The sequence below is a fragment of the Trachypithecus francoisi genome, unplaced genomic scaffold, assembly GCF_009764315.1.
Source record: "Trachypithecus francoisi isolate TF-2019V2 unplaced genomic scaffold, Tfra_2.0 Lachesis_group5, whole genome shotgun sequence".
In the NCBI taxonomy this organism is placed as follows: domain Eukaryota; kingdom Metazoa; phylum Chordata; class Mammalia; order Primates; family Cercopithecidae; genus Trachypithecus; species Trachypithecus francoisi.
This window is the reverse complement of record NW_022681470.1, coordinates 36,610,915-36,633,619: the sequence shown is the minus strand read 5'-3', so window position 1 is coordinate 36,633,619 and position 22,705 is coordinate 36,610,915. Positions and strand designations below refer to the sequence as shown.

At 40.5% G+C, this 22,705-nt stretch overlaps 1 protein-coding gene across 5 annotated transcripts in view; it reads right to left on the bottom strand.

The window, feature by feature from the left end:
- TOR1AIP1 (torsin 1A interacting protein 1) overlaps window positions 1-18,848 on the bottom strand; it is a 41,016-nt gene extending 22,168 nt beyond the window's left edge. For 2 of the 5 annotated variants that reach the window (XM_033198590.1, XM_033198589.1), the window contains exons 1-4: window positions 17,490-18,848; window positions 15,694-15,771; window positions 9,107-9,166; window positions 7,802-7,846 (exon numbers count right to left, since the gene is read on the bottom strand). In XM_033198590.1, coding sequence (XP_033054481.1) covers window positions 7,802-7,846; window positions 9,107-9,166; window positions 15,694-15,771; window positions 17,490-17,967 — 661 coding nt within the window. In that variant the 5' untranslated portion in view covers window positions 17,968-18,848. The remainder of the gene's footprint in view (window positions 1-7,801; window positions 7,847-9,106; window positions 9,167-15,693; window positions 15,772-17,489) is intronic. The other 3 variants (XM_033198591.1, XM_033198592.1, XM_033198593.1) reach the window with 3 other exon arrangements.
- Window positions 18,849-22,705: the final 3,857 nt, after the last annotated feature.

Below are 22,705 nucleotides of genomic sequence, written 5' to 3'. Positions count from 1 at the left end.
GAAAATACTTCCTCTTGTCAGTGGCAAGTGCAAATCAGTATCTGAAATATATTTGCCAGAATTTTTTAATTAAAAAAAAAAAAAAAAAAACTAACCCAGAGAAAACTGCTGATAACACCATGTTACTCTTAAAGAGCTAGACTCTGGTGTATTAGGTACTATTTTGCTCTAGGTTCCTTAGGAACACTGTCCTTTCTTTTTCTCTTTTTTGAGGGAGAAAAAGGAAAAGTCAAAAAAACATTTTAATTTAAAACAAGAGATGGGGTTTCACATGATGACCAGGCTGGTCTCAAACTCCTGGCCTCAAGAAATCCTCCCATCTCCTAGCCTGTAATCCCAGCACTTTGGTGTCTTAAAGTGCTGGGATTACTGTCATGAGCTACACAGCTGGCCAAAAATTTTTAACTAATGTTTCCATTCCTACAAAAAGGTATTGTTCTCTTTTTGGAGTTTTATTCTCTAAGTGCATAATTATTATAGTACTTCGTATTTTTGTACAGCAGTTTTACTTTATTCATTTATGTAACTATTCACATAGCATGCAAATACAAGATGCTTTCTTAATCAATAATCATACTTTTGTTATTATCTTAAAATGCTAAGTCCTTAATATTTGCATGATGCCTTCACGAATGTTATCTGATTCCCATCTCATCATGAGGGAAGATTTTCATAAGTAAGGTTCATAGATATCAAGTGACTTGTCTAAGGGTATAGGACTAATGTAATAATAAAAAAAGCTAGAAGACCACAGGCTCTTCTGACTTCCAGTCTATTACAATTCTACCACCTCATCAGTCTTGTTCATAATAGCACATAATAAGCACTCAATAATTTTTTGTTTGTTTTGAGACATGGTCTGTTGTCCAGGCTGAAGTGTAGTGGTGTGATCTTGGCTCACTGCAACCCCTACCTCCTAGGCTCAAGCCATCCTCCCACATCAGCCTCCCGAGTAGCTGTGACTACAGGCACATGTCACCATATCCTGCTAATATTTGTCCTTTTTGTAGAGACAGGGTTTTGTTTGCCATGTTGCCCAGCTGGTCTCGAACTCTTGAGCTAAATAATCCGCCTGCCTCGGCCTCCCAAAGTGCTGGCGTTACAGGCACGAGCCACTGTGCTCGGCCAATTTTTTGAATAAATGAATAAAGAAAAGGCTGACAGCTGAACTTTTCCTAACATGAGAGGTTCCAACAAACTTCTAAGTGTAATTCATGTAATACAGTAGGCTTTACTAAAGTCCCATTTACATTTCAGTGTTATGTTTTACATAATTACTTTAAAAATTAGATGGTAGACAAAACCTCTTTAACTATGGCTGAATGGATTTTAGAATCCATAATAATGGAAAGGATATGTTGGAGATTTACATCCATTTGTTGAGCTATCAGAACAGTATAGTACATAGTACAGTAATCCCTCCTTTTCTCATTTGATAGGCATGTTTTATCTGTATACATTTGAAGATATGTTTTATTTCTGTCCACATTTGAAGCTCCAGGTCAATTTGTCTAGAGCCAATTCACTTAATATTTAATCCTCCATATACCAAGTTGCCTAAAATTCAGTCTGCTTTTTTCTATTTATCCATGTGTTATCTAATTAGCATGGATGGTTTAATAATTATTTTTTAGCCAGCTTACATAAGGGAGCTCCCCATTTGAAGTATCTAATAAATCATGGATTCTATCCATTTTTCAATACTTTTCAGACTTCTGGATTTAATCTAGTGACTAATGATCGTGTTTTAGATTCTATGTTCCTGACAATAAGTATTTACCAATAGTATTCAAAACAGGAATAACTAGTTATGCAATGCTGTCTTGATCCCATCACTAAAACCAAAAAAAAGTACTATTTCGTGTTTAATAATCCAATAATATCTATGAATTAGATATCGTAAATAATAATAATCCCTGTAGATTTGAAGAACAATCATTATTGAATCAGGTTATCCACTGTCTTGGCTACAGATACGTTTTAAAACATGGTTTTCATTCTGGTAAACAAAGCTCAAGAAACCCAAGCCTGATACGATTTAGAATGTCCTTCTAAAAATTATTTAATGTCTCAGATAAAGAATCATGGCTAGTGTGAGAGTATTGTCTGTAATATAAAGGACTTTATTTCTCATATTGCATGCTCTCTAAAGGTAAAATAATGTCTATTATAAAGCAAACTGTAGTATTTGCGTCTCCGTCCTCATCCTGCCTGCTATTCGTCCCTCAAAATTCAATCCAAATGTCATTTCCAACTCATAAAGCTGCCTCAACCTCTTCCACTGAGTAGGGTGCTTCTCGTCTAGGCTCCCACAGACATATATCACTATTTAGCACTTTAAAAAAAATGATTTGTAAACTTGTTTTTCTTTGCCATTACCTCACGTACATCTAAGAGGTAGAGGAAAAAAAAAAAAAAACCGAATGGCTATTTATGAGCCTAGTATTTAGGTCAGTCATTGACATAAAGAAGGTGTTTAAAAATGTTTGGCTAGGCATGGTGGCTCATGCCTTGTAATCCCAGCACTTTGAGGTGGAGGCTGCAGTGAGCCAAGATCACGCTACTGCAATCCAGCCTGGGTGACAGAGTGAGACCCTGTCTCGAAAAAAAATTAAAAAATAAAAATGTTTGTTCCATGAATAAAATATATTTTATGATTACAGGATAAAGTCTGTTAAGTCTAGACTTTTGCTAATATTTCTCATACTATGATTAATGTTACTTAGCAACTTAAGAAAAAGTCTAAAATTAGTGCTCAATAATTAGATTACCTGCAAGGTTTTAAACATTCTACCTGTTTTCCCCTTTTTACCCAACCTGCAAATAATGGAAATAAATATTTAAGTGTGATCTGATGATGAATCAGTAGCTATGACTACATAAGCTTTAATTTCATTTCCCTCTTTTGTTATTCAGCTACCTTTATTTTAAACTTGGCTGCTACATGTAGAAAGTTAAAGCATTAGATTTTTTTTGTTTTTGTTTTTTTTTTGGGACAGAGTCTCACTCTGTCACCCAGGCTGGAGTGCAGTGGTGCGATGTCGGCTCACTGCAACCTCCGCCTCTAGGGTTCAAGTGATTTTCCTACCTCAGTCTCCTGAGTAGCTGGGACTACAGGCGTGTGCCACCACACCTGGCTAATTTTTGTATTTTTAGTAGAGACAGGGTTTCGCCATGTTGGCCAGGCTGGTCTCGAACTCCTGACCTCAGGTGATCCACCTGCCTCGGCCTCCCAAAGTGCTGGGATTACAGGTGTGAGCCACTGCACCCAGCCTCTTTTTTCTTTTGAGACAAGGTCTCTTTTTGTTGCCTAGGCTGAAGTGCAGTGGCACAATCTCAGCTCACTGCAATCTCTGCGTCCTGGGTTCAAGTGATCCTCCAGACTCAGCCTCCCAAGTAACTGGGACTATAGTAGGCACATGCCACCACACCCAGCTAACAGTTGCATTTTTTTTCTGTAGAGATGAGGTTTCGCCATGTTGCCCAGGCTAAATTCCTGGGTTCAAGTGATCCACCTTTCTGGGCCTCCCAAAGAGCTGGGATTACAAGCATGAGCCACCATGCCTGGCCTTAAAAAAATTCTTTTTTAAAAAAGGTATCACTCTTTCCAATGTTCATATAGAAGCTCTGAGAATTAAAAATCATATTTTGAGCAAAAAATCCTTAGTATTAAGACATTATTGAGAAAATCATAAAGGCTGTGGCTTTAACAAATAGACAAATGGTAATAATTAAACCATGCTGTTTAAGAAGGTGTTTCCAATAACCTCAACCAATTAGGAAAAGCTACTTTCAGAAGTCCCAGGTCTTTATGTTAGTTTTAAGATAGATCACTTAATAGTCATCCCCTCTAGTGAAAACCAAGCACTAATTGTGCCACTCTCTATTTACTTTCTTTTACTTGGCCACAGCTTTTAAGGAATTCAAACCTTAGGTATAACCCAGCTTTTTACAACTTACAAAATTCCCTAGTTATTTTGAAAGCCCAGGTGCCAAAGCATCTACATTTCTCCTGTAGATTTTGCTATTCCTAGAGATTTGTGGGAGGTACTTGGTGTGAGGAGCAAAGGCCACTCAAGAAAATATAAACTTGGCTTACTTTGTGCTTTGGGGACAGACATAAAAATATAAATAAGACCACTGTGCTTTCTCAAAGGAATACTGGATAGAACACAGGAGTCATTGTTTCCTTTCTTCGTTTTTTTTTTTTTTTTTTTGAGATGGAGTCTCGTTCTTGTCGCTCAGGGCGTGTGATGGCACGATCTCGGCTCACTACAACCTCCAACTCCCGGGTTCAAGCGATTCTCCTGCCTTAGCCTCCCAAGTAGCTGGAATTATAGGTGCCCACCACCACGACTGACTAATTTTTGTAATTTTAGTAGAGATGGGGTTTCACCATGTTGGCCAGGCTCATCTCGAACTCCTGATCTCAGATTCCGTCCACCTCAGCCTCCCAAAGTGCTGGGATTACAGACGTGAGCTACCACGCCTGACTTGTTTCCTTTCTTCTTGTGCTCTAGGTACAACCTAGTATGGAGTGTTGTAATAAATATATGTTCAGGCAAGTATGTAACTTCTGAATTTACTCTGACAACAAACGACCATTTGGGTGATTTGTCGTCTTTATTCTTGCCATCACTATAAATCAGGGGTCAGCAAACTTTTTTTTTATAAAGGACTAAATAGTAGATATTTTAAGCTTTGTGAGTCACATAAGGTCTCTGTTACATGCTTTGTTTTTTTCAGGAGTGTAAAAATTCCTTCTTAGTTCATGGGCTGAATAAAAAGATTGTAGGCCAATTTCACCCAGAAGCTGTAGCTTGCTGACCCCTGGTAGAGAGTTTTAAGACTATCCGCTGGGCATGGTGGCTTACGCCTGTAATCCCAGCACTTTGGGAGGCCAAGGAAGGTGTATCATTCGAGGTCAGGAGTTCAGGACCAACCTGGCAAGCATGGTGAAACGCTGTCTCTGCTAAAAATACAAAAATTAGCCAGGCATAGTGTCATGTGTCTGTAATCCCAGCTACATGGGAGGCCGAAGCCAGAGAATCGCTTAAGCCTAGGAGGTGGAGGTTGCAGTGAGCTGAGATTGCACCACTACAGTCCAGCCTGGGTGACAGAGTGAGACTGTCTCAAAAAAAAAAAAAAAAAAAAAAAGACTATTTGATGCCAATCATGCTTTTGAGAATACAGTCAAGAGTGGGGCAGCAGGAAGAGAGAGCAAAGAATAGTCTGGTGATATCACTAGTATTCAAACTCCACGAATGGCCATTTCATATACTCCAAGGTGTACTAACGTTACTATAAAGGAATTGAAGAATGTCATTCTTTTTTTTTTTTTTTTGAGACCGAATCTCGCTCTATCGCCCAGGCTGGAGTGCAATGGCACAATTTCGGCTCACTGCAACCTCCACCTCCCCGGTTCAGGCAGTTCTCCCTGCCTCAGCCTCCCAAGCAGTTGGGATTACAGGCGCCCACCACCATGCCCGATTAATTTTTTGTATTTTTAGTAGAGACAGGGTTTCACTATGTTGGCCAGGATGGTCTCAAACTCCTGACCTCAGGTGACCCACTTGCCTCGGCCTCCCAAAGTGAAGGGATTATACGCATGGGCCACCGCGCCCAGCCTCATTCTTTGTATTAAACCCACAGAAAATTACTTTAAAATGAAAATCTCTTTTTTAAATTTACAATCACAGAAAAAAATGAATTTAAATAATATGACAATTTCAGACAATAAAAAACAAAGTTTTTATTACAAGGTGCTCATAAAAATGATTTTTAAATCTAGCAAAGAGTGTTAGGTTATTTCAGCTCCAAATTATCTTTTTTTAAAAGTTTTTTTTTTTTTTTGAGACAGAGTTTTATTACTTTTTGCCCAGGCTGGAGTGCAGTGGCGCAATCTTGGCTCACTGCAACCTCTGCCTCCTGCGTATAAGTGATTCTCCTGCCTTAGCCTCCCAAGTAGCTGGGGTTACAGGTGCGCAGCACCACCACGCCTGGCTAATTTTGTATTTTTAGTAAAGACAGGGTTTTGCCATGCTGGCCAGGCTGGTCTTGAACTCCTGACCTCTCAGGTGATCCACCCGCCTCGGCCTCCCAAAGTGCTGGGATTACACGTGTGAGTTACTACACTCAGCCTAAAAAGTTTTCTTAAGTATCTAAAGAAGTGGCCTGAACTTAAGTGAAAGATGAATTAGAAGAATGTGCAATGATTTATAAAGAAAAATGAAGCGTTTCCCTTTTGGCTCATCTTCAAATTTAGAAAAAAATTAAAATGTAAAAAAAACGAATTCCAATGACATTCAGTGTAGATTCATTTAAAACCAGAAATCGTGGTATGTCATGTCCTACAGCCAGACAGACACTGAAATGAATTAAAACCAGTTCAACAAACATATTATAGCAAAGGGCACTGAACTTACTATGAACAAAGTATCAAATTCACTTTCTAAATCAAGAAAGGGCTGCCTGCCGTGGCTCAGGCCTGTAATCTCAAAACTTTGGGAGGCCAAGGCAGGTGGATCGCTTGAGGTCAGGAGTTCGAGATCAGCCTGACCAACATGGTGAAACCCCATCTCTACTGAATATACAAAAATTAGCTGGGTGTCATGGTAGTCATCTGTAATCCCAGATGCTTGAGAGGCTGAGGCAGGAGAATCACTTGAACCCAGGAAGTGGAGCTTGCAGTGGGCCAAGATCACATCATTGCACGCCAGCCTGGGTGATAGAGCAAGACCCTGTCTCGAAAAAATAAAAATAAATAAATAAAAATAAAAAATAAAAATAAAAATCAAGGGAAGGACTGGGTGCGGTGGCTCACATCTATAATTCCAGCACTTTGGGAGGCCAAGTGGGGTAGATCACAAGGTCAGGGAGTTTGAAACCAGCCTTGCCAATGTGGTGAAACCCTGGAGTTTGAAACCAGCCTGGCCAACATGGTGAAACCCTGTCTCTACTAAAAATACAAAACAAGTAGCCGGGCATGGTGGTGGGCACCTGTAATCCCAGCTACTTGGGAGGCTGAGGCAGGAGAATTGCTTGAACCTGGGAGGTGGAGGTTGCAGTGACCCAAGATCGCACCATTGCACTACAGCTTGGGTGACAGAGCAAGACTCTGTCTCAGAAAAACAAAAACAAAAACAAAAACAAAATAAATCAAGAGAAAAACCTTAATTGGTAAGTTGTTATCTCCTTTTTCCTAATAGTGTGAATTTCATGAAGACTAGCAAGGACTAAATTGATTTATTAAATGTTTTTATATGAATTTAAGCAATAATATAGGTATAACTACAGACAACAAAAACCAAGGCTATTTATGGGAGGTCCTAGTCATAGGGACTATGTCCCCACAAGCTGATATAATAAATTAGTATTCTCAAGCCAATGACTAGATATGTATACTCTTGTATTCTATTAATCTAGACCCTTGAAGAGGCCCTATAAGAATTAGAGATAGGGTTGGGTGCAGTGGTGCATGCCAATCATCCCAGCACTTTGGGAGGCCAAAGTGGGTGGATTGCTAGAGCCCAGGAATTCAAGACTAGCCTGGGCAACATGGTGAAACCCTGTCTCTATAAAAAATACAGGAATTAGCCAGGCGTGGTGGCACATGACTGTAGTCCCAGCTACTCCGAAGGCTGAGGTGGGAGGCTCAGTTAAGCCTCCGGAGTAGCTGGGACTACAGTGGGAGGAGGAGGTTGCAGTGAGCCAAGATCATGCCACTGCACTCCAGCCTGGGTGACAGTGAGACCCTGCCTGGAGAAAAAAAAAAAAAAAAAAAAAAAAGAGATAAACGAACCTAATTGACTCATTTTAGTATTTTCATTTGTTTTGTAGGTCGAATCTGCAAGAGACATAGCAAGAGAATGATTAGGGCTGAAAAGGAAATGCATCATATGGTTCTTTACCACAGGTTCATCAACAAAGCCTTAGTAGATCTATACCACTGGAATATTTAATAGGATAGTCAACGATCTATCCAAATAAATCAACATAATTCTTTGTTAAAGAGAATGGGAAGCTACGAAACCCAATGTAAAGATAAATACATTTCCTTTTTAGTTCCCATGATAAAGCATCTTTAAGAACCAAAAAAAATGAAAATGAAGTAAAAGTAGATTGCTTGGAGTGACTTTACTAGTTTTCTTCAGAGTCATGAAATCAATTTCAGGGCAATACTTTTAATCGTTTTAGTCAAAAAGATAACTGAGGGAGGGACATTTTGTCGTCCTGTGCCACAGAGCTCCATCTTGAATTTTCTGTTAGCAGTATACTGGAAGAATAAAGTCCCTGACCATAGTTTAAAATCATCATAGTTAACAGAAAGAATCACAGGAATATATAAGAAACAATCTCTTAAAAAAAGAGATTGTCTTTATATATGCATATAGAAATATATCTGGTATATATGTTAAGTAAAAATAAACAAGAAGAAAGTGCAGAAAAGAAAGCCAGGTGCCGTGGCTCATGTCTGTAATCCCAGCGCTTTGGGAGGCTGAGGTGGGTGGATAACTTACCCAGGCGTTTGAGATCAGCCTGGGTAACATGGCAAAACCCCATCTCTACAAAAGATACAAAAATTAGCCAGGCGTGGTGGTGCATGCACAGTCCCAACTACTTGGCGGGCTCAGGCAGGAGGACTGCTTGAGCCGGAGAGGTTGAGGCTGTAGTCAGCCCTAGTTGTGCCACCGCACTCCAGCCTGGATGACAGAGTTAGACCTTGTCTCAAATTAATTAAAAAAAAAAAAGAAATAAGAGTTTATAAAGCCAAAATTTGTGTTACAAAAAGGACAAGATAATTTTATCCATGCATTTCCGTAAATCTCCAAAAAATATAAACTGACAACATTGGTTGCTTTTGATGAAAGAGAGACTGGCTGGCTGAAGAACAGAGGGGCAGGGAGACTTTTTAATGTACATTTATAGTAACTTTTGAGTTCTGAATCATATGAATACATGTACAACCATATTTAAAAATAGAATTGTATTTATAGAAAAGGTAAGCCAACAGACAATAGAACTGTATTTACAGAAAAGGTAAGCCAATAGACAATAGAACTGTATTTATAGAAAACGTAAGCCAACAGACAAAATAATCTCTTACCAGATCGTGGGTATCTTAGAGGGGGTCGACATAAGCTGATTGCAAGATCTTCACTCACTGCTAATACAGGAAGAGAAAACATTTAAAAATATATAAAATGTGAAACACACTAGCTTTATTATATGATAATCTCTTATTTATTCAACAAAGGTTTACAGAGCTTTTATTTATGCTAGAGGAGCAGAGACAAGTTTTCTAAGTGACAACTATTGTGTACTAGTGATGACAATGAACTAGAGACAAGTTTCCTGCCACATAAAATGTATAGTCTTGACGGAAAAATTTGCAATTTTTCTCAGCAAACCGTAGTTGTAGAAAGGAAAGAAATACTAAATAAAAATATTCTAAATTGCTCAATTAAGAATCAAAATCTGTATTATGGCACCAACTCAATTACCTATTCCATTTTTGATGGACCCTCATTGTGGATTATTTATGGAGTATTTTAATTTAGGGTTAACATCCTGAGACTTAATACACTCATTCTAACTATTTAACCTTGTATTGAAGAAATGCAAGTTAATTTTAAATAAAAACGTTAATGTGGGCCATGGTTCATTTCAGACCCTCTGTAGTTCCATAGCATAGGGTTAGTGGAAAAGCTGATCCTATTAAAATGTTAATTTTAGTCTAGAAAACCAGCTATAAAGGTATGTTTTCTCCAAGTACCTCACATAACATATTCTAAAACCAAATATTTACCAAAATTTGGATTGTATTGTTTTGTTTCATTCATCTGCATAAAAAAGCTTTATGTCTTAGCTCTGTGTTGCAAAAACCACATTCTGGAACTTTGACGTTCCCCTTAAATATTCCAGCTCTAAGATTCTATGAAATATCTATCTCAGTATTTCACATATCAAGTATTTAGAACTTATATCAATATCTTTAAAAATAAATCTTTCCAGCCTAGGCAACATACTGAGACCCTGTCTCCACATAAAATAAAAAAATTAACCAGACATAGTGGTGTGTGCCTGTAATTCCAGCTATTTGGGAGGCGAAGGCAGGAGGATGATAGCTTCAGTCCAGGAGTTTGTGGCTGCAGTATAACTGCACTGCACTCCAGCCTAGGTGACAGTGTGACCTTGTCTCTTTAAAACAAAAACAAAAACAAAAACCCTGCACACGTGATAATAAAGGCAAATTTTAGTTCCTGTTACTCCACATATTACAACTACCTTTCTCTTTTTCTTCTCTGTACTTCTAGCCTTTTTAAGTTGAACTAAAACCTAAACCTCAAAATCTGTTTTTGGTTTGTTTGCTTTTACTAAGCTGTGTTTAATCAAACTGACTCTACAGACATCAATCACTACTTCAGTTCCCATCTTTTCATTTAAGAAGCATTTCCTGTATATGCTACTATATACATAGCCCACGTAAAGTACTTGAAAGACACAGAGTACCAGACAGAGGTATGAGAGAATAAAATATTAAGTACCCTTCTCTGGTAGGAGGCTCCCTCACTTGTCTGCTTTTGTTCACCACTGCACCCTCAAATCAAAGCATGGAGACTGGCACAAAGTAGGTGCTCCATAAGTATCTGGAGAATGAATGCTCTAACTACAGTAGCTAGAGAAGCAAATGTTCATGATAAAATAGTAAGCATTTAAGAACAACTATTTATAATTATTCAGCTAGAAACCACACTACTAGAACAAAAATACCCATTTAACTTTTGGAAAATTAAATAAAATTTGTCCTAATATATTTTTGGATTACAAAATTAGCGTCATAATTTCCAGAAAGGAATGAATCTGGCCATAGGAGAATAACTGTTATGTAGGTATATATGAGTTGAATTGATTAAACAACCTAACGGCTATTTTAAGTGAAAACAACTCTATTATGGAATTTCAAACAATGAGAAGATTTCAAACTATATATATGTTCTGAATTAATCAACATTTTTCAAGTTTTTCAATAACAAGATGACCAAATGATGTATTTTTACTATGTTTTTTTTTTTATAAGGTGGCCCTTTGGTTTAGGTCTTTATTCTTTTTTTTTTTTTTTTTTTTAAGACGGACTCTGGCTCCATCACCCAGGCTGGAGTGCAGTGGCACGATCTTGGTTCACTGCAACCTCTGCCTCCCAGGTTCAAGCGATTCTCTTGCCTCAGCCTCCTGAGTAGCTGGGATTACAGGTGCCCACCACCATACCTGGCTAGTTTTTGTATTTTTCGTAGAGACAGGGTTTTCACCATATTGGCCAGGCTGGTCTTGAACTCCTGACCTCATGATCCGCCCACTTTGGCCTCCCAAAGTGCTGGGCTTATAGGTGTGAGCCACTGCACCCGGCCTAGGTCTTTATTCTTTTTTTTTTTTTTTTTTTGAGACGGAGTCTTGCTCTGCCGCCCAGGCTGGAGTGCAGTGGCCGGCTCTCAGCTCACTGCAAGCTCCGCCTCCCGGGTTCACGCCATTCTCCTGTCTCAGCCTCCCGAGTAGCTGGGACTACAGGCGCCCGCCTCGTCTTTTGTATTTTTTAGTAGAGACGGGGTTTCGCCGTATTAGCCAGGATGGTCTCGATCTCCTGACCTCGTGATCCGCCCGTCTCGGCCTCCCAAAGTGCTGGGATTACAGGCTTGAGCCACCGCGCCCGGCCAGGTCTTTATTCTTAAGGGCATCTTTGCATAATTTTCTCTCAGACCACACTGGTAGCCTTATATACAATTATAGGACTGTTTTGAATATCAAAGTTAAACTGAATGTCTATCATTCTATGAGGAAGAAGGGCTTATCTTTACCTTAAACTTGTACTTAAAGCAGTCCTCCATCAAAGAGTGACTCCATCTAAATAATTTCTCTTAGACTTTACAAGCATTTAATAATTCCCTAAACTCTCCTTTCATTAAGAGGCATGGGATGGGAATATGCCAAGTATTAGATGTAGTAAAAAACACCTTTTAGAGGAAGAAAATCCTGAGTATCTCAAACCTCTCAAAGACAGACATACTCTTATTTCTAGTAATAGTGAATGCACAGTATGCTATTGATACAGTTCAGGTAATCTATGTACAGATTCCATTTAATCTGTCACTTACATTGGTAAACATTTTCAATTTCCATTTATAGCATAAGCTTCTTGAGAAGAAGGATACACTTAAGCAAAACTGTATGAATTTCACATCTCTTGTAAAGTGCTATGAGAAAAAAAAAACCTCACTTGCATGTTTTACTGGATACAAAGTGATTTCAAATATACTATCTCATTTATTCAGAAGCCCTGTGAGTTATGCAGGGCAAATAACACAGATAGAGGCCTAAGGCTCAAGGTGGGTCAGTAACTTCACCGAGGTCCAATGCTCTTCCCACAACCTCATGCAGTCATGGTGTACTTCATTAGCAGTCCTTAAATATAAGCCTAACATAAACTCCAAAAAGACTATTCAAGACATTCTATTACATAATGTTTTATAACAGTCTGGAGGCTAGCACTCAGTAGTCTTCATTATACCAATTTACTTAACTCCATAATTTTAATAAATTACTCTAGATTAAAAATTTGACATTTTTGCTTTCCCAGGTATACAATAAAATCTACCGTAAATAAATTCAAAATTATGGCTTCCCAAAATGGCCCAGAAAATCTGATTATAGCATCATTACTCAAAGCATTTTTCTAAGATAGTTTATAATCTTAACACAGTAACACAGACTATTCAAGGAATATAGGATAGGCCAGGTGTGATGGCTCATGCCTGTAATCCCAGCACTTTGGGAGGCCAAGGTGGGTGGATCACCTAAGGTCAGCAGTTTGAGACCAGCCTGGCCAACATGATGAAATCACCCTATGTCTACTAAAAATACAAAAATTAGCCAGGTGTGGTGGCAGGCGCCTGTAATCCCAGCTACTCGGGAGGCTAAGGCAGGAGAATTGTTTGAACCTGGGAGGTGAAGGTTGCAGTAAGCGGAGATGGTACCACTGCACTCCAGCCTGGGCAAAAGAGAGAGACTTTGTCTCAAAAAAGAAAAAAGAAAAACAAAATTAGCATAAAGGTGTTTTTATTTGAAACTGAACTTGAACCAGACATACTTATTCTAAGTTTAGAATAGAATAGTTCACATTATAAAGTATAATCTTATTAGAAACAGATAAATAAGTCAGGATCTGAGTACTAAAAACCAAGGATTATCAATTTTAATAGCTATGATCATTTATTATTCTGAGGCTTTCCTGATATTAAAAAAAACAAATTGAAAATTAAATGGAACTAAAACCCAAAGCATTCATAACTTAACAGAACTTGATCCTTTCTCCAGCTTTTTAAAATATATTAAACAGCTTTTAAAACTTAAGTGAACTATTAAATGTAGCCTACTTCCATGTTACATTGATTCTAAGACAATTTTTAAAAACACTTTAACATCTTTGAAATTGGGATGCATCATATAATTATGGCATATTACTAAAAATTACCAAAAAACTGGCAGCATTTCCCCCTGCTAGGTGGTACATAAAACAATGATGGTGTTTCTTATAGTTGATGGCATCTTAGATTTGATAAACCACAGTGTTAAACTGAAAAGACTGATCACATTGTGTCCAGATTTTACCATGAAGGAAACTTAATTCATTTTAATACCACACATCTACAACCATCTGATCTTTGACAAACCTGACAAAAACAAGAAATGGAGAAAGGATTTCCTATTTAATGAATGGTGCTGGGAAAACTGGCTAGTCATATGTAGAAAGCTGAAACTGGATCTCTTCCTTACACCTTATACAAAAATTAATTCAAGATAGATTTAAGCCGGGCGCGGTGGCTCAAGCCTGTAATCCCAGCACTTTGGGAGGCCAAGATGGGTGGATCACGAGGTCAGGAGATAGAGACCATCCTAGCGAACACGGTGAAACCCCGTCTCTACTAAAAAATACAAAAAACTAGCCAGGCAAGGTGGCGGGCGCCTGTAGTCCCAGCTACTCAGGAGGCTGAGGCAGGAGAATGGCATAAACCTGGGAGGCGGAGCTTGCAGTGAGCTGAGATCAGGCCACTGCACTCCAGCCTGGGCGTCAGAGCGAGACTCCATCTCAAAAAAAAAGGATTTAAGACTTAAATGTTAGATCTAAAACCATAAAAACCCTAGAAGGAAATCTAGGCAATACCATTTAGGACACAGGCATGGGCAAGGACTTCATATCTAAAACCAAAAGCAACGGCAACAAAAGCCAAAATTGACAAAGGGGATCTAATTAAAGAGCTTCTGCACAGCAAAAGAAACTACCATCAGAGTGAACAGGCAACCTACAGAATGGGAGAAAATTTTTGCAATCTACCCATCTGACAAAGCGCTGATATCCAGAATCTACAAAGAACTGAATCAAATTTACAAGAAAAAATCAAACAACCCCATCAAAAAGTGGGCAAAGGATACGAACAGACATTTCTCAAAAGAAGACATTTATGCAGCCAACAGACATATGAAAAAATGCTCATCATCACTGGCCATCAGAGAAATGCAAATCAAAACTACAATGAGATACCATCTCACACCAGTTAGAATGGCTTATCATTAAAAAGTCAGGAAACAACAGGTGCTGGAGAGGATGTGGAGAAACAGGAACACTTTTACACTGTTGGTGGGACTGTAAACTAGTTCAACCATTGTGGAAGACAGTGCGGCGATTCCTCAAGGATCTAGAACTAGAAATACCATTTGACCCAGCCATCCCATTACTGGGGATATACCCAAAGGATTATAAATCATGCTGCTATAAAGACATACACACATGTATGTTTATTGTGGCACTTTTCACAATAGCAAAAACTTGGAACCAACCCAAATGTCCATCAATGATAGACTGGATTAAGAAAATGTGGCACATACACTATGGAATACTATGCAGCCATAAAAAAGGATGAATTCATGTCCTTTGTAGGGACATGGATGAAGCTGGAAACCATCATTCTCAGCAAACTATCTCAAGGACAGAAAACCAAACACCGCATGCTCTCACTCATAGGTGGGAATTGAACAATGAGAACACTTGGACACAGGATGGGAAACATCACACACGGGGGCCTGTCATGGGGTGGGGGTACGGGGGAGGGTAGCATTAGGAGATATACCTAATGTAAATGATGAGTTAACGGGTGCAGCACACCAACATGGCAGATGTATACATACGTAACAAATCTGCATGTTGTGCACATGTACCCTAGAACTTAAAAGTATAATAATAATCAAAAGAAAAACTTAATCCATTTTAAACAGAGGACAGTATGACATATTCATTCAGTTGACATTTAACAAACTTTACTGAGTAGCTAGTTATGACACGAGAGAATGATAGTGAGGCACTTGGAAGATGAAAGGGCTCTGGAGAAGACAAACCTGGGTTTGAATTTTGGCTCAGTCACATATGTGATCTTACAGAATTGTCTTAGCTTCTCTGTGCTTCAGGTTTCTCTTCTTTGAAATTGGTATAGTATCTATCTTACAAGGTTATATGGGTGGCTGGTACTCTTGAGTACTCACATGTCTGCCCTTGTCTTTTCTTTACACATATTTACTTTGCTTAATTCAATGAACATTTAAAAAGTTGGTAGGTAAGGAGAAAAACAAAAAGTTAATTCTTCTTACCTGGAGCCTCTTGTATGCTCCTGACAGTTTTCTTTGAAATCGTTTGGCTTAAATCAGTTTCGGAAGATGGTTCATCCTCTAAAAAACAGACGTAACAAGAGCTAAAATCCAGAATATAAGACCTGGGAGATCACGGCACAGATTATGCATTTTTGTAACAATACATAAGCAAAAATGCAAGAAATTCATTTCTTTAGAAACAGGTGGTTAGGTTTACCAAAACTTAGGAATTAAACTAGTCAGAACTCCTCTTGGGACAGAATACAACTAATTCATTAGAACATAATAATATTTGCCATTGTTGTTTTACAAAAATATATTACTCCAGAAAATCAAAAAGATGGGGTAGAGAGTCACAAACGATGTGGAAGAATGCAGAAGAGTGAAAATGTTTAGATCCTTAAAGATTTAATAAAATAGGGGTAAATTCTCTACTTGTTAAAAGAATGTTAGCCTATACAACCGCACTAGGCTCTGGGGGACTCAATACAATGTAACATATTTATTGCCTACCTTGTGCAAAGCATTCTTCCAGGTACTGAAAGATACTGAAGTAAACCAAGTACTTAAATTACTATCAAATATATATGATAGGCTCCTTGTCTGCAAAAACTTTGTAATCTTAAAAGAGATAAAACACATACATATATGCGCTAAACTGTCTTGAGTTGCTACACCCAAAAGTAACTGACACAACTTTAACATAAAGTTGCCAAAATCAAGTCTTCAAATCTGTCAGTACCTTCACGAGTCAGCAGGTAAACTTGCAGCCTATCACCGTGCTGTAAGCTGAAAACCCACTCCTCCGCATATCAATAGTCTACCACAAACTATGTCATCCCATTGTGACTCAGATCCGCTGATTTTTACCTCACAGGTGCCTTACGTGGGACTAACACGAAACTTCATTTGTGACTCAGTGTTAGGTCCCAAAATGGGGGGCGGGGGCAGGGTGGGAGAGGATAGGTTAAGGAAACGGATTCACCTATGACTTACCTAACACTATACATTCACTCTGTCAGCATCCCTTTTGTCCATTTAGACGAAAACTAATTAATAGTCTTATTTTTCAGGTTGCTTTGTCAGCCTGATTTGCCAGACTACTTGAGGTTACAGTGACGGCCACCAAAGTGGCAGATTTTTGGCAGGGACCACCACAATGGAGAAAGAGCAATCAGCTCAAGTTTATCAGACACTGGGGAACATGAGTTCAGGAAAAATGAGTTACCCCATTTCGGTGTAAGTATTGGGTGAGGTCTCAAATCAATTAACTAAACTCAGCAATCCCTCGAAATGCCCACTCATAAAATTTCTCCTTTCTCTCTCCCCACCTGGGTGGGGAGGCAAAACGACTGAAAGGTTAGATCCTCAGCTGGAGACTCTGGCCTGTGAGTGTTAAAAAAGGAAATGGAAGTGGTTTCCGTAGAAACATCCGCAGGGTAGAGGAAACCAAAATGAAACCGAACCTGGAGTAATTCGCTGTCCCCTCGTGAAGGCCTGCAAAAAAAGGCAGCCCTGACTCCCCTAAATTGATGCCCGATGTTGGGCAGAGTGCCCCAGCCCTGCCCGGGTCGCTCCGTACGACCATCTTTCCACTCCTTGGGTCGGCGCTTCCTTCCCCGCTGCGGGTCAGGGTGGCCCCTGCACGGCGACACACGTCCAGAGGGGGCTGAGGAGTACCCAGTACCCAATCCCAGTACTTAGTACCCAGGCGGGGATGAGCTCCACGGAGGCACGCGCCCGCCCCCGCGCGTTCCCTGGCTCGCGGCTGGGACTGTTACCTCTGCGGTCCTCACCTTCAGAGGAATGACAGTCCCGCAGCCCTCTCCTGGTGGTAACGGGAGACGGCTGTAGCGGAGGCTGCTGTGAGTACTGCTGCTGAAGGCGGGTAGCCCTTCGCGTCTGCATCTCCTCGGCTTCCTGGAGTCGCGGCAGCCTCCGCCGCTGCCTAGACCGAAGGTAGTACGCGCTTTCTCTCACTTCCTCTTTCGCAGAATCGGGCCGGAACTCTTCTAGCCGGGTTCGTTTTCCCACCGGGGACCTTTCTTTGGCCACCAGGGGCTCGAAGTCTCCGTACACTTCTGGCGGCTCCTCCGAGAACCTCACTTCCCGCCGGCCCTGGCGCGACAGAGAAGTTCCGTACGCAGGCGCATCGCTGCTGCCGCCATTTTGAGGGGCGAGCCGGCCCCTTCCTTCTCGGATGGGGGCCCTGGGAGTGACGTACACACCCCATCCTTCCCGCACCGCCTCCGCCCGCCGTCCCTCGCCCGCCATAGTTGTTGACGTAGCTTTATCCGATCGCGAAGATGGCTTTATGGGCCCTAGGTTCTCCTGCCGATGGCGGCGATGGCTTCTCGGGTGTGTTAGCCGGTGGTCGCTGTGGTCAGGGAGGCAGTTGCGAGTCGCCGGGGCCGCCGCCTGCGTCGTCGCTGCTGTGTAGCAAACCTGCCTCTGGGCCCATGGTGTGTCTTGAGGGCTATGGGAGAGGCAGTGCCTGAGCTGGGTCAGCTGCTGTGGGTCGCTCCCGCCTCCTGGCTGGAGGCACCAAAGAGGAGGAGAAGGGGGAGGAGGACGTCTCTGCCTTCGGCCTTAATTAAAGGAGGGGTGGGGGCGACAGAAAGGTGGCAGGGCAAATTGCCTGTCCCAAGTCTAGCCGCTCGTGGCAAGTTTTGCCTGCATATAGGAGACGCCCGTCCTATCTCCCAGTACCAAGTCTGCGGGAAAAGGAGTGAGACGAGGGTGAAGAAGACCAAGTTTCGCTTCTCGGCCCCAGGCTGTTGCGCAGTTTCCCTGGAATCGTTTTGATCGACTGCTACGTTGAGCATGTCCTTCCCAGTGTCCTTAGCAGGAGTGATGGCCAGAGATAACTTTTGCACATGTCATGTTTTCGTGGCAAAAATTGTAGTTTCAAGTTCCTTATGAAGGCGGTTACCTAGTTTTAAATTTTGTCACCTGTTGAGGTTGTACAAAATCCTGTCTACAGTCATATTCTTTGGATGTATTTTCTTTTCCGAAATGTACCCATAGGAAACATAACCTTATTCCTGGTCTATAATATTTCTTGGTTTTATACCAAGCAGCACTGTTCGGAAGACCATGTTAGTGCTACATTGTGCACAGTGAGGAACAAGTTTTTTGATTAAAGACAGCACTGTGATTTTTAAGTTGTGATCCATTATTTTTACTTTTATTCTGGATATGACGTGGTACTTTACATTTGATTTAGAATGCTTTCTGGACTTTCTGGAATAAGCATGGTAAAAGTTAATTGTTTCACCTCCATATACCGTATTTACAGATGTGGCTAATCTGCAAATACCTAACCAAATTTAGACACACTCAGAGAAGGTCGATTAAGTTCGTGTAAAGTCTGAATAATTATTGAAAAAAAGCTCAAATCACCTTCAAATATACAACTTCTTGTAGGACTTTGTATGATTGGAGTGAACAGATTTTAAAAATTGTAATTTGGATACCGGTTACAATGAGTGATTCTGAAAAGTTTGAAGGTGTTTGTTTGTTCTTGCAAGTAATCACCTTAAAATGCTTCTGAGCAACTCATTTGTTGCTCAGACTTGGCACAAATTTCAACTACTTAGGTCGTAATGTGTACTATGTTTTTAGTTTTTATTTTATTTTATTTTGAGACGGAGTTTGCTCTGTCACCCAGGCTGGAGTGCAGTGGCACGATCTTGGCTCACTGCAAGTTCCGCCTCCAGGGTTCACAACTTTCTCCTGCCTCAGCCTCCCCAGCAGCTGGGACTACAGGCGCCAGCCACCACATCCGGCTAATTTTTTTGTATTTTTAGTAGAGACGGCATTTCACCGTGTTAGCCAGGGTGGTCTCGATCCCTTGACCTCGTGATTTGCCCGCCTCGGCCTCCCAAAGTGCTGAGATTACAGGCATAAGCCACAGCGCCTGGCAGTGTACTGTGTTTTTACTAATATTGTCCATAAATTTGGCCACAGGCAGGAAGAATTAGAGTTTTAGAGTGAGATAGGGTTTGGCCTGTTAGGAGCTTAGTTTACTGTAGCTTTGTATACAATATAGCTTTTAAAAACTACAGGAAAGTGACAAAAGAGACTTCTTTATCTCTCTCTCTTTCTTTTTCTTCTTTCTTCTTGTCTTTTAAGGAAAAATGGAAAGGGTACTCTCCCTTGTCAGCCTGGATTAGATGGTATATTTCAGAAATTTGCTAGATTTTTCCAACAAAATACTGATAAGTATTGATATGGTAATACGTGGCTTTTATTTATGTTTTAAGTAGGGCTTTCCCTTTAAAGTGGCTATTACATGACTCATTAGTAACACAATAGTGTAAATTCCTTGATAGATTTAATTATTAAATATAAATTTTACAGTAATATATTGAGTTCATGTTATGAACATTAAAATCTCCTGGAAACATTTTACCAAGACAGATGACTATATAGAAACTGGGATACTAGCTTATAAAACTTGGATACAGGCTTGTAAAACTTAGGTTTGAGGGACAAATTAAAAAAGAGAAGCGATTCTACATACTGAACAATCGGAGAAGATGAGAGGTTCTACATATTATTGAATAGTCAGAATATGCATATTTTGTAATTAAAACTGCTTGTAAAAGCTTAGGAATGGCCTTTCAACTAAATTAATGAGACACTGTAAAATTAGAGGCATGGTAACTTTATTTTTTATTTTTTATTTTTATTTTTATTTATTTATTTATTTTTGAGCCGGAGTCTCGCTCTGTCGCCCAGGCTGGAGCGCAGTGGCCGGATCTCAGCTCACTGCAAGCTCCGCCTCCCGGGTTTATGCCATTCTCCTGCCTCAGCCACCCGAGTAGCTGGGACTACAGGCGCCCGCCGCCTCGCCCGGCTAGTTTTTTGTATTTTTTTTAGTAGAGACGGGGTTTCACCGTGTTAGCCAGGATGGTCTCGATCTCCTGACCTCGTGATCCGCCCGTCTCGGCCTCCCAAAGTGCTGGGATTACAGGCTTGAGCCACCGCGCCCGGCGAGGCATGGTAACTTTAATGCTAACATACGTACATACATATATATATATGCATAGGATTTTCCCCCTCTTGTCTAGGTTGTAAGCATACAGAAACCTACCTCTACTGTGACTGCCTCCTTCACCTAGAAACCTTACAGATACCAAACTTACTAACTCTGAGGCAAAGCTAAACTGTTATAAAACTAGATACTCTGCTGTAGCTATTATCCAGATTATAAGAGTTGCTCAAAATAGGTGACATTACAGTGACAGTAGACTCATAGCCAATATTATAAGGGATGCGCTGGGCCACTAAAAAAGGAGGACTCAGCTCTGGATGTTAAAGTTACTTTGGGAATTTGAGAAATCTGGAGGAATTCAGTGAGTCAAAAAAGAAGACCAGTAAGAAAAGAAATGATTAGGCCGGGTGCAGTGGTTCAAGCCTATAATCCTAGCGCTTTGGGAGGCCGAGACGGGCGGATCACGTGGTCAGGAGATCGAGACCACCCTGGCTAACACGGTGAAACCCCCGTCTCTACTACAAAAATACAAAAAAACTAGCCGGGCGAGGTGGCGGGCACCTGTAGTCCCAGCTACTTAGGAGGCTGAGGCAGGAGAATGGCGTAAATCCGGGAAGCGGAGCTTGCAGTGAGCCGAGATCCGGCCACTGCACTCCAGCCTGGGCGACAGAGCGAGACTCCGTCTCAAAAAAAAAAAAAGAAAAGAAAAGAAATGATTAAAACAAAGAATACACTAAATAATTCATTTACTTATGAAACATGTGTTTTGTGCCAGCAATGAGATAAAGTATCGCTTTACCTTTAGGGAATTTGCCATTTATTGGGAAAGACAAACATGAAAAATTACAATTCAGATTAAATGGCATTAATTCACACACTTAACTATTAGGGCTAGGTCTAGAAATCCCGTGCTCTTGAGACTGGGTTCCTAAATGAGTTATTTTGTTTCATTTTTAATTAATTTATTTAGAGACAGAGTCTCACTCTTTCGCCTAGGCCAGAGTGCAGTGGCGGATCTCAGCTCACTGCAGCTTCCCGCCACTCCGGGTTCAAGTGATCTCCTGCCTCAGCTTCCTGAGTAGCTGGGATTACAGGTGCCTGCCACCACGCCCAGCTAATTTGTGTATTTTTAGTAGGGACGGGGTTTTGCCATGTTGTCAAGGCTGGTGTTGATCTCCTGACCTCAGGTGATCCACCCGCCTTGGTCTCCCGAAGTGGTGGGATTACAGGCATGAGCCACCACGCCTGACCAAAATAAATTATTTTAAATGAAACATTTTAGAACAACAAATTTTGTACAGGAACTTTTTGCTTAGGGTAAGCAGAAATTCATTTATTTAAAGAGAAATCATCTATCTGTTGTGACTTAGTAGTAGAAGTGGGCAACACTTAATTTTAATAAGGAAAAGATGATTAAAATATCAAACAGGCGGAAGTTAATTAAAGATATAGTAGCTGACTCCATTTATTCCCCAGTCTTACAAATGATAGAAAAAATATTTTTTTTTTTTTTTTTTTTTTTTGAGACGGAGTCTTGCTCTGCCACCCAGGCTGGAGTGCAGTGGCCGGATCTCAGCTCACTGCAAGCTCCGCCTCCCGGGTTTATGCCATTCTCCTGCCTCAGCCTCCCGAGTAGCTGGGACTACAGGCGCCCGCCTCGTCGCCCGGCTAGTTTTTTGTATTTTTAAGTAGAGACAGGGTTTCACCGTGTTAGCCAGGATGGTCTCGATCTCCTGACCTCGTGATCCGCCCGTCTCTGCCTCCCAAGTGCTGGATTACAGGCTTGAGCCACCGCGCCCGGCCAGAAAAAATATTTTAATGACTTAATACAAATGAAAATAGCTGGAAATGTTATACTGAAATTAAACACAATGAAGTGAATGGAATATAGTATTCTACTTTTTGTTGAATTAGGAATTGCAGTTAATTATTAAACACCATCCAAGAGTGTTACCATATCCTGTCACTTCTGCCAAAAGAGGATGGTTGAGAAGTGAAGGCACCAAAAATCAC